This window comes from Corvus moneduloides, chromosome 7 (assembly GCF_009650955.1).
Source record: "Corvus moneduloides isolate bCorMon1 chromosome 7, bCorMon1.pri, whole genome shotgun sequence".
Taxonomy (NCBI): domain Eukaryota; kingdom Metazoa; phylum Chordata; class Aves; order Passeriformes; family Corvidae; genus Corvus; species Corvus moneduloides.
The window spans coordinates 2,518,374-2,530,762 of record NC_045482.1 but is presented as its reverse complement, the minus strand read 5'-3'; the positions used below and the strand labels follow the sequence as shown (position 1 = coordinate 2,530,762).

The 12,389-nt window shown below is 45.7% G+C and overlaps 1 protein-coding gene across 7 annotated transcripts in view; it reads right to left on the bottom strand.

Moving 5' to 3' along the window:
• Positions 1-12,389, bottom strand: part of FN1 (fibronectin 1) — a 52,029-nt gene that overhangs the window by 15,342 nt on the left and 24,298 nt on the right. For 5 of the 7 annotated variants that reach the window (XM_032114073.1, XM_032114072.1, XM_032114075.1 and 2 more), the window contains exons 20-30: positions 10,574-10,840; positions 8,922-9,016; positions 8,432-8,600; positions 8,067-8,153; positions 7,104-7,295; positions 4,511-4,783; positions 3,287-3,469; positions 1,913-2,002; positions 1,516-1,785; positions 1,050-1,166; positions 531-695 (exon numbers count right to left, since the gene is read on the bottom strand). In XM_032114073.1, the coding sequence (XP_031969964.1) occupies positions 531-695; positions 1,050-1,166; positions 1,516-1,785; positions 1,913-2,002; positions 3,287-3,469; positions 4,511-4,783; positions 7,104-7,295; positions 8,067-8,153; positions 8,432-8,600; positions 8,922-9,016; positions 10,574-10,840 (1,908 nt within the window). The remainder of the gene's footprint in view (positions 1-530; positions 696-1,049; positions 1,167-1,515; positions 1,786-1,912; positions 2,003-3,286; positions 3,470-4,510; positions 4,784-7,103; positions 7,296-8,066; positions 8,154-8,431; positions 8,601-8,921; positions 9,017-10,573; positions 10,841-12,389) is intronic. The other 2 variants (XM_032114077.1, XM_032114078.1) reach the window with 1 other exon arrangement.

Sequence of the window (12,389 nt, the reverse complement as noted above, 5' to 3'; positions counted from 1 at the left end):
CCAGAGCAAAAAAGCCTTAACCATGATGTGTGGGTGACTGATCTCATAGCAACGTTAGCTGAGGATTTTTGTTGTTTAAAGGCTATTAAATGCCTTTATCTGCAGCTACAGCAGTAGGATTAAGCTATATCCAAATCAGGAGGGAGACAACAGTCTTGGAGTTAGAAAGTTAGGTCTCCTCAGGATCACATAATCTGACAGTGATGCACTAGAGTTAAGATAGCAGTGACCCCACAATAGGAGAGCCCAACAGGATTTCCACTCTGCAATGAGCAGTCAGGCACTGCTTTTATCCCCATCTGGACTGCACAGGGTTTCCCCTCCTCCACATCCACGATCCCCTTCTGTGCCCCATCACTTATCATGCTGGGCCACCAAGATACACAGCTCCACTGAAACTCATGGCCCTATAGCCCATGGCTTCTAAAAGAAACCAGGGATCAGTGATACACATTTATGTGGAAAAGCCAACACAAAGCTGTGGGGGGATTTTTTTTTTGTTGTTGTTGTTTGATTTAATGAGGTCTCACCTGTTCTGTAGGTGACAGTGACTGGCTTGCTGCTGGCAGGGCTGTCTCCACGGCCAGTTACAGCGTACACAGTGATGGTGTATTCAACACCAGGTTTGATGCCAGTGATGGTGGCAGTAGACACAGTGCCAGGCACTGTGAACTCCTGTACGGGGCTGCTTCCACCTAGGAAAAGTAGGTTAAAAAAAAGAAATGTAATAGATCTGTAAAGCATGCATTTAACATCACTACAAGAACCAGGACAGTCCTGTATCAACATCAAGCTGAAGACAGAACCCTGTTGTTGGGTCAAAGTTGTTTTGACCATTCCAAGAATGAAATATGTACACAGAACCACCTCTAAAATTACTGGAATACTCCAGATGTTCTTTCCCTTTGGGTAGACAAAATAGGATTTGCTCTTCTTTAAAAAAGGCACCTATATGTTCACTACAGTCCAAGGTACCTTTGCTACTTGCTTTCTAATGGTGTCAGAATAGAGTTTCTGGTCTGTGACTGGCTGTCACAGCCTGCCCTCACCTGTTTCACCATAAGTGATCCGGTAGTATCTGACTGTCACTGCAGGAGCATCCCAGGAAATCCTGAGGCTGGTTGGGCTGGTAGGAGTGACTTCCAGGTCCCTTGGAACATCAGACACTAGAAAAACAGAATTGAGAAGACAGTTTCAACACAATTGTACATCAGCTACATACTCCACTTATACCTCCGCTACTCATCTGTCTGTCCTCTGGCTCAGTGCACACTCCTCTCCAAAGAGATGGATCTGGTTAAAAACCATATGGCATTGCACTGGATTTAATGAAAATAGTTCTGCTGGCCCTAGAAACATCTGAAAGTAGCATGGGTCCTACCACCTTTCTCTAAATCAGGCCCTACCTCAGTACACAGGCATTTCCTCACGAGTGAAGCTGGCAGGGGAGATGTGGTTTTACAGCAACTGCCTTGCTAGAGGACACTCCAAATCCCGCATTCCCTCAAGGCTCACCTGTTGTTTGCTGGCCAACCAAGGGCAGGCTCTCCTCCCTGCCATTGATGGCGATGATGCTGACCACATACTCGGTGCCTGGCAGCAGGTTGGTGAGGGTGATGGAGTTCCTTGAGGGAGGCACACGTTCCTCCTTGGGCCGGGCCCCGCCCTGCTCCGGCTGGTAGCGGATCCTGTAGCCCGTGATGGTGGCACGAGGAGCAATCCAGTGCACGGTGAAGGAGTTTGCGGTTATATCTGAGAAGTCGAGGCCAGTGGGGGAATCGAGACCTGGGTGTTTCAAGAGACACAGGACTGACCTCAACCAAACTGCTTGGTGTCATCACAGGAAAAAAGCAATGAAGTCCCATTAATGAATTCTTAAAGGATGGCATTAACCACATGTGCATCCAAGTACCTGTTTTCTGGATTCCATACAAAGGCGCACTCTCGCGCTGCTCGGAAACACTGTAGACTTTCACCAGATATTCAGTACCAGGGAGCAGGTCTGTGGAGTTGAAGAACAGGAATTTGGATGTACTTCTTTGCTAACAGCAAGAAGTGAATCAACCTACACAATTTTAACTGCATTTCTTAGCAGACAATCAGGTTTTGCTTGATGGAAGATCTGAGCCTCCAGGACAACCAAAAGTTTAAATCAGTTATTTTTGTGGCATAATGGTTCCCTGCAGTGCTTTAGCCTGAAGGAGCATGATATCCTATGTCAGTGCTCCCTTAGTTTGTGGAGATTGACTAGAAGCAATTACCTTTTTTACAGGGTCCCTTCTAGTTATCTACTAGTTTAGTTATGCACTAGGCCACAGCTTTAGCTGATATAAACTGAAATAGGGCCAAGGATTTCCAACACAGCTATTCTAAGTCAGACAAGCTCCAGATTTAGTTTTTTATTCTGAAAGCAGGTATTGTCCCTCCCTTAACCAACCTGATTCTAGGATAGTGAGGAAAAAACCCCAACTATAAATACTACACAGCTTTTGCCCCAAAAATTAATGTCAGCTCTTGGAAAATGCCCACATTTTGTTGCCATGTCCTGTAAGGCTCCAAACAGTATGGGTTTTCTGGTCTGAGCATACAAAGTCAAAGGAGCAATGACCTTTTGCATATTCTGATCCTCTCCCTGAACCTCTGCACTGGAAGTCCTTGACATTACTGGCAAACCAGGTGAATAACACGTATTTACTGTTAATACCTAACCAGGCTGCAAATCAATGCAGTTGCCTCATAGCCTGATTCACCACTGTCCTTGGATTGATAGGAAAAAACTTGCTTGTGGTTTGGCTTTAACTTGGGTAAAGCTAGAGGTCAAACCACACTTAGTGTGAGTTTGTATGAGGCTACTTGCAACATCAGCTTAGATCAGCTGAGATCTTGGCCAGCCACATTTAAACAATTTTTATTTTGCCTCATTTTGTGTCAGGTGGACCTTCTCACCCTCTACAACTACTTGAAAGGAGGCTGTAGGAAGGTTGGGGGTCAGTCTCTTCTCCAGGTAACAAGTGATGGGACAAGAAAAGACCTCAAGTTGCACTAGGGGAGGTCAAGGTTGGATATCAGGAAAATTTCCTTCACTGAAAGGTTGGTCAGGTGTGGAGTCACCATCCCTAGAAATGTTCAGGAGGTGTGTGGATTGGCACTTGGGGACATGGCTTGGTGGTGAGCTGGGTTGATGGTTCAACTCAGTGACCTTGGAATTCTTTTCTCTTAGTAATCAATCCTATGATTTTATGATGAGGGGCCTCTTATGCTTGACTTATGTAGGTAACCCACTCACTTGTTAAGATGACCATGCGGTCTGAGGGTGAGACTGTCACCTCTGCAACATCCTCCTCCTTCTTGGCAGGGGAGTAGCGCACCAGGAAACCGCTCAGCACGATGGAAGTCGGGGCAGTCCAAGTCACCCTCATGGTGTCAGGCCCCACATTGGTGAAGCGCAGATCGGTGGGAGGAGGCACAGCTACACAGCAAAGAACAAATCTACCTCAGTTCTCAGATTCATATCGATCAAGATGTCTGTTCAGGGAACCAATCACCAGAGAAAGTATCTCATGCACAACAGACTACGGCATCAGACTCATGCAAACAGACTTCTAAACTACATTTGGTTCTACTACAGTCAAGAGAAAAATGTGTCTGCACTACTGTCAGGCTGCTTTAACCTCTTGGCAATTCCTGATATGTTAAATGTACCCCACAGGGCTAATTTAAAAACAAGGTAGCAAGTTTCAGTAATGTGCTTCTAGCAGCTGGATTTTGTATTACAGATGTGGTGCCAAGAGAGGTTTAAAGTTGCCATACAGCAGCTTACAGATGGAAAAGTAATCTCATCTAGAATCCATACATGCACACACAGGAGAGGAGAAGGTATATCACTAATTTCCTATGACTCTACTTCTACTCGTGTCGAAGGATTTACAGCCTCAGGACTTTCAAACACAACAAGATTTCATGCAAGAACCAGTTTCCAGCTTGCCTTCAGCTCATGCACTATAGAGACCCTTGACGGTGTGGCATGGCTGTCACTGGCATGTACTCAGGGAGTGGTGTCCATCTGCATCCTTTGGGGCATTGTGGAAAGAGTGGGGCCACCACGGACACGGGCTGCTGGAAGCTCAAACAGCTGTCAAGGCTGGAGGGTGTCTGCTGATCTACTCCGCCTTTTAGCACCCCTAATTTGGGGAATCACAGTTTTAAAGTCTGGCGAACACACAGCTTGCGTTTCAGGCTCTTCATTCCAACTGGATCCTGGAAATCTGACTAGCAGAAGGTGAATGAGCCTGGCAAGTCTGCAGCCATTCATGGCATTAACATGCCTCCAATCCGAAAGCGAGCAGTGCACATCCATCCCCAGCTGCCATCCGGGGAAAGCAGCGAGCTGGGTCTGTCTGGCCTCCCCGCAGCGAGCGGCTCGATTCCTCTTTGACAAAGCCCCGGCACCCCGACAGCCAGTGACAGCCAGTGACACCGCCCACAAAACACAGAAGTTTTCAAAATTCACCCGTTTGCTGTGTCAGAGTGGTAGGGGCGCTCTCTCCGCCATTAATGAGTGTGATTACACTGATGTCGTAATCAATGCCCGGCTCCAAGCCTGTCACTGTGTAGTATCCTACTGAGGAGTCCACAAAATCTTCAAATATAGGGACACTCTCTCCTGCCGCAACTACTGTGATGCGGTACCCAATAATGGTGGAGGCATTTAACGGGGTCCACCTCAGGCCGATGCTCGAGTCAGTTATGTCAACAAAGCTTAGGTCAGTGAGCTGGGGCACCTCTAATGAGTTAAAGAGCAAACGGGAGAGGCAGAGACACACGGAGGCAAAAGAAAGACAAGGGAGAAAAAAGCAGTGTTCATCACTATTAACATCGACAGAACTTTGGAAGCAATTGCGGTGATATGCAGAATTTCCCTTGGGGTTTGGGGGAAAAGGGAGGATTTTGGTGGGGTTTTCTTGTTGTGTTTTTGCTTTTTTCCAGTTTTGTTTTCTTATATTTACCCTTCAGTGCAGTCTCCAGCTGCTCCCCTGGGCAGGCAGAAGCTGAAACCCCGATCCCCTCAGAAGCTGAAACCCCGATCCTCTTTAGACATACAATTTTCAAAGAGCCCTACAAGAGGCACTTAACTTGCAACAAATTTACTTTCAGCAATGATAAGCCACAAAGACCCATCATTTTCTGACAAAAACAGAAGCAGAAGAAACACAGTCCTTTTTTCTTTTTACAGGTAAATTACAAGAGAGCAAAGTTTACTGAAGTGTAAATAAAACAACTCTGAAATAATAGTTGATCAACCCTCTAAAATTCTTGTTTTGTTCAAACGATGAATCTAACTTTTATCACAGGGATCACAAAAATATCAGCTCATTTGAAGGGACTAAATCAGACCCTCAGCTGGTGAGAACCTTCACAAAGCTCCAGGGCAGATCATCCACTGTCTGAACTATTTACACTGCACTTGGAAGAAAGCCTCAAATCCCTGCAATGGCTTGAGGATCTGGCCCAGAATTCCTCAAGTTCTACTTACCAACTAACTGCTGCAATATATGTGCTAAAACCAGACGATACGGAACAGTAAGTAATAGAGCACTTCCTTGGAAACAGGGTAAATGGTTAAAAATGACCTTTAGATGATATTAATTCAATCAGAGTGACAACATCCCCAAATTCAGAGGTTATGCCCAGCACACGATGTGGCCAAGAGCCTGACATATGTGGCTAAAATTGTTCAAAATCTCAAATTTTAGCCACTGAATAAGGATGCTCTTTAATGACCTTTTAGATGCTGCCTAAATTTCTGTAGGGAAAATAAGCACAGCTGTGACTGTTTTCCCAATTGATACTCCATTAGCAAAGGTGCTCATTTCCTGCATGTTATGACCAGCAGAACTGGGCAGGGAGTGGGTAATTTTAGAGGCATCTTTAATTGACAATGGCCAAACCTTCAGTTGCTCAAGTCAATAAACTGGTATTGATTTAAGCCACAAGATTTGGCTGTGTAACTTCTATCAGGGTGATCCTGAAATCAGTGGGAACTAATGGATGCTCTTCCTCACTCAGGATCAGACATCAGTAAGTGAGAAAGATGCAGGACTCTGTATCCATTCTGTTCATTACAAGTTAGTTTGTAAAGGAATTATGGACAGAAATATTGCTTTAATAATAGTGGTTATATTCTATTTTAATGTCCTTCTAGGAAAAAACTTATTTTACAGAATAGGTGCAAAATAAAAGCCAGTTTTCTGTAAAATAATTGTTTATCCACATGGAATGCATGTACCATATCACCTTTAAAGAGCTGTAAAAGCCAGACACATACATTCTTAGCTTTCCCCCACCAGAAGATGGTGAAGGGCTAAAGCTATTACTGCATAACTATGCAGCATCACAGTATTAGTTCACCCCAGGGAGCACACAGCACTTCAGTGAAGCACAGAAATTTTAAAGCAGTGTTACAAGAGCAAGCAAACACAGTAGCTGGCATCATCTCAGAGCAGAAACAAAAACAAACGAAGCCCTCGCAAAGGAAAACTAAATGCAACCATTTAGGGAAATGCACGTTAATTTTGCTACTGTGGCTACAAAGGCAGTTTCTGCAGTCCCCACAGACGTCATGTGAGGTGGCACACATCACTCTGTGTCTCTAGTGCTACAGTGATGGACCTTTCCATCTTGGCTTTCCTCTCCACTGTGCTCAAGTGATCTTCTGCCACTACTGCTGCCAGAATTTCTCCTGTGCTCACTTCCCACTCATACATTTGTTCACCTACTTCCTGTTCCCACCAGCTGTGCTCCAGATGCTGGGGCACTTCAGTGCTATGTTAAATCCCTGCAGCTGCCCAGCTCAGTGTACTGATGGAGCAGATCCATGTGTTTACCACCACCCTGTGACACACAACATAGGCTGCCCGCGCAGAGAAGTACACAGGTGTTACAAGTTCTCTCGCGTGTTGGAACATGGCTATTCTGCTTCTTGAGACTAAATGTGAAGTCTAAGCCCTCCCACCACCAGACTAATAGAAGTTCTGCAATGTAGAGCTCTTGGGCTCAGCCATTTGACCTTGAGCAGCTGAAAGTGCTGCTCATCCTTTCATTACCTGGGGTGATGGTTTCCGAGATGGGGACACTCTCCTGGTCGTCCTTGACAGAGTAGACACTGACGTTGTACTCCACGCCGGGGTTGAGGTTCTCAAAGGTGCAGGTGGTCTGATCTGCACCCACCACCTCCTCCAGGGTAGAGCCCTGCTGCCCGTCGGTGGGAGCCGTGGTCACGCGGTACCCGCTGATGCCTGAAATACAGGGAGGCCAGTGTCAGGAATCTCCTGCTGTATCCATTCATATCAGAGGCCTCAGTGCAACACCTGAAGCAAACACATGACATTTCACAAGTGATTTTGTCACCCTGAACCCAGCAGGTGAGAGGTTGCTTTGTCAAGCACTCCAAAATGAGCTTCCCAGGAGCTAGCCGTGCCACCCTCACAGCATTTCAGTTCCCTTTGAGACCTCACCAAACTGAAAGTCTCAGGACTTTTGAGAGGAACTTTTCTCAGGACTCTGTCAGGGAAAGATTCAGCTACCAACAGACATGGGTTTTCAAAAACTTTCAATCCACCTCTTAACAAGAGTCAATTGTGCAGCTCCCATCAGCTATTGTGGGAGAGGAGTTCGTCCTGAACACTTTCAGAACTTCCATGCTCACTTTCAATTGCACAAGCTCATTTGTCACTTCCAGAAGTCTTTATGGTGCATTTTGCTTTCCTTGCCTTGGACTATTTTTCAACCACTGGAGATACCTGAAGAAACCCTTCAAATCCTTAAAACAGCTGAAATATTCCAACACATTCATGTTCCAAAATAGCATTTACATGGACTGTAAATCATTAAGAGTCCTACGGCAAGTTAACTGTGAATTACATCCTTAAATGTATCTAGAAACATGTACATTTTTCCTTAAATTACTCAACAGCAAGTTTCTCACCAAACTGCAAGGCACCACAGAACAAGTGTTAGCATTCTGCTACAAGAGCAGGTTTGAGCACAGTGTGAGTTCACATGGTTACCTGGAGATGTGCTTCTCTCCCACGAGACTATCAGGATGCCAGTGTCAGGATTGGACCTCAGGCGCAGGCCGGTTGGCGGAGCCAGTGCTGCAAGTGTTCAGACAAACAGGTCACTGCTGGCACTGAGAATCATGCTGGCTGCCTCAGCACCCCTCTCCCCACGATATCCTCATCCTCTGGAATTAGCTAAAAACACTCTCCTGAAGCTGTGACTCTGCACTGCACAAGACAGTGCTACTGTCACCTATGTATCAAAAAGAAAAACCAGACCACAACAGGGAGAAAAGACCAGAACTGCGTCCCAGAAGGCAGCCATTGATGTGGGGAGCAGAAGGAGGAATATGGTGGAAAAGCAAGTGTCATACGTGTAGTGACTCTCCTGACGATGGGGCTCTCTCTCTCCTGCCCATCCATCAGCACTGTGAGGCTGTAGGTGTACTCCACGCCAGGGGTCAGCCCAGAGATCACGATGCTGCCGGAGTCCGAGATCACCTCCCGAGGAGCCTCTCCGCCCTGGCTTGGGCGCACTCCCAGCTGCAGGGGAGCGAGGTTTGCTTTTCAGTCACAAGCTGTCAGCATCCTGACTGATCATCCAACAGCAGCACTATGGGCCCTTGTGCTGAACTCCAGCTGTTAATCCTCTAACTTGAGGTTTACATGTCCCGCTTGACCTGAAGCCCCATGACTGCATTGACCTCTGTCATCTAGACCCACTCCCTGTAAGCAGCAGGCCCTTTGCACCTCTCCCCTTTGTGCTGCCATCTTCACTGCAGTCCACAGGAAATGCCTTTAATCTGCCCTCCCCACCACAGTGAAGTAAGAGGAAAAACCAGCATGGGACTTAGTTCCTCCTACCTTGAAACCAATCCTTGGGGCAGGTGTCCAGGTGATGACAATAGAGGTCTCAGTCACTTCTGTGTTAAAAGGAGGAACAGAGCCAGCAGGCTGATCTGTGAAGTGAATTGACAAGAGTTGAAGTCTACCTGCTGTGATGGCTCCAAACAGTTTGAAAACCTGACCTAGAGCAGTACAAACAGCCAGAGGTATGAAATGTGTGCTGAACTAGATCATTTTTGAAAATCCAGTGATTTGGGAAGGATCTGACAGATGATTTTTGTCTGCTGCTGGGCTTGACAGACACAGTATGCAAGTGGTCTAATCATAGCCAGAGCTTTTGCTCTTGAGGAAAACAAAAATACTCAACTGGATGCATGATCCTCTATGTATCCAGCCCCAAGAATTTGGGGAATCCTGGTTTTTGGCATGATATCTAAAGTGTTCCTCAAAGCTCAGCTATTTTTTTGATTCGCCCACCATATGCCTTCCAGTCAGCAGAATATTACACCCCTGTCTGTCATCCGGCTGTCCCAGCAAGGACCATGTCATCCCTCACCAACATCTTGAGAAATCAGCAGAAAGGAGCTCAAAGTCAGTCTGAGGCATCTGTGGTTTCACTGGTATCTGTCAGAAGCATCACACAGAAGCCAAAGCCTTTGTGCATGCCAGAATCAGCCTAAATAACGCCACTGAGTTTAATCTGAAATGGCCTTGTTATTAATGAAGAGGCTTGGTTAATCAATTCTATAGTCTTAAACTGGACTGGTTTCTTTCAGACAAGCCAGATATTGAAGGCAATATTAAATCTAAGATACCAGATCATATTCTAACTGAGGAGTATTTATAGATAAGACTGTCAGCAAAAAGCACCTTGCCAATGTCAACAATGTTACTCTGATTAGAAGTTTGAGCCCTTATTTTAGTTTCACATTGTTCTAAAAGAAACCACATTCTCTTTTCAAAAGAGGATGTGGTTCTGGGCTTGGGTGACTTTGAGTTTTGCTAGTGTATATGATGGTTTCATCACTATTTAAACACAATCTATTTGTTCTTTCTAGAAGTATGTGTGGGTTCTTACAGAAATCCCTTTCCTTCCAAAATTTGCTTAGTATTTCTTCCAAGCCAGCATCCCAAATACAGATGACTGAAATGCAAAAAAATAAAATAAAAAGATAGAATGAAATGTTTGTGTCAGTTTGGGCAACTGCAGTTGAGCTGCCTTAGATGGTATGGCTGGGCTTGAGAAATGACTGCTTTCAGCTTTATATAAATGACAGACTAATTATTCCTTGCCCATTTTAAGAGAGTTGTATGCTTTCCTTGATTCGTCATGCCAAAACCAAACAATTAGGAAGATCAGATAAAATTAAATTTCTCTGACATCCAGTTAAGCAGAAAGTGAGATACCAGTAGTAAGTTTTCCCTCTAGTTTTTAATCATCAGGAAAGCTGAAATGTATTTTACTGGAAGATTTTGATGCAAATAACTCTTTTCCCTGCCAACTAGCTCAGAAAGAACAACAAGGAGTATTTCCCAAGCTGTTCTGCTGGAATGCTACTTCAAAAGGTTGCTTCCATAAATCAATTCACAATAGGCACTTTCAGCACAAGCTCTGAAGAAGGGCAAGGGTATAAAGGAAGAGGAGCATGTGGTGTGTGTGTCTCACTCACAAGTGGTGAAGACTCCGGTCTCCCTGTTGCTTTGCAAGTCGCCTTTAACCGCCACGAGGTACACGGTGTACTCGGTGCCAGGCTGCAGGTTCCTCAGGAGGTACTTGGTGGCAGAGGGTCCCACGTTGTAGGTGCGGGGCTGCCCTCCCCTGGTGGGCCCTGCTGTCAGCTTGTACCCCGTGATCACAGCACGGGGCCGTGTCCACAGCACCAGCACCGAGTGCTCCGTGGTGTTGAGGAACCTCAGGTTGGTGGGGGCATCGAGCTCTGGAGGGGAAAAACAGAACGGCCATCAGCTTTCCCAGCTGAATCTCCACCTCACCGCCACTTCCAAACCATGTGTGTACACCTGGCCTGTACTTCTCATGCACTGTGTGAGGGCAGCGGTAGGGTAGAGAGAAGGTGGGACCATGAGAAAGCTGGAAAGTTATTTCATGTCTACATCCACGCCTCAGTGCCATCCATTAACACACAGAGACACGCAGACCAGACCTGAGCATTCTGGGCTGCACTGATTTGGGTTGCAGCCATCTCTGCATCCCATGGGGAAGGCAGCCTAAAGTTTGAGACATGACAGATGAACCCAACACACTCAGGAATTTCAACAGTTTCTCATGAGCGCTGAGCATTTTTTAAAAACCAGCTCAGTTTAGACTTGTCAGTGTAAGCACGGAAACCTAATTTTAGCCCTCTTCCATGAAAAAGATTAATTCTTTTAAATCCTTGCCCAGTCCTCTCAAAATCCCTTCCCAAAATAAACCACCCCTACTTTGTCATTTGAATGTCAAAATAAGTAACAGTCAGCGACTTTCTGCAGAAAACCAGTTCCTAGATCTACTTAAAAATACTCACACCATGGAACTGACCATACAACAATTCCAAGAATGCTCATCTCTCCCCTGGGACTCAGGGAACAGCTCTTACCAGGCTTCCTCCCCTTTTTATCAGTGCCCCTGGGAAGCTGCTGAAGCTGATAACCCAGATAACTATAGAAACAAGACGCTGAGGCAGCACAGCTCCTTCAGCACCACACTGGAGCCCAGTGACTGGAGGAGATGTCACTGCCTTTAGCTGAGGCAAGGTGAGGCTCTGGAGGGGAATTTGCCCCCACAGCAGGCAGGGTAGCACTGCCTGCAGCAAGGAGTTCATAGTGTTCACATGGCAGGCTTCCCCACCTTTTCCACGTTCTAATCACATGTTAAAATTAAGAGCAGTGAGGTTTCATCAATTCTCTTTTTTGCTGGCAAATGCTTTTTTCTCCTTCTGAAGAAGTAATATTCTGGTGAAAAAAATTATGTTTTCATCACTCTCCCACTGATTCAGTGGGAAGATGCTTTTGTCCTTTTTGTTTTCTCCATTTTTGAGGAGGGAGGAAAAAGGAAGTGAGGTCTTCCTTCTTCCACCACTGGAAAAAACAGGGGAGAACTCTAAAAGAAAAAGAATGAGTGTGACCCTGCTTAAGCCCATCTCCAACCCACAGGCTGAAACTCAACTTTATCCCTTGTTGGTACTTACATCTGTGCTAAATCTCATCTGACAAAGATTGTATCTTCCTAAAATGTGTAGTCTAAAGTCAGTTCCTCTCTGCACAATTTAATTTGCCGGCTCTATTAGGCTTTTATCACTTCTCCCCCCCACACTAGAGGAAAAAGCGGAAGATTGAAAAGCCACACGCATACACTCCGAGTTTATTTGTAGACTGCTTTTTAACGGAAGGCCAAAAAGAGAATCACATTTACACCGTGGGAAGAGACTTTTGCTGCAGGGTTTTCCTTGGGAACCCTGAATGATTTCTGTTTCCCAGGACTTTCGATTA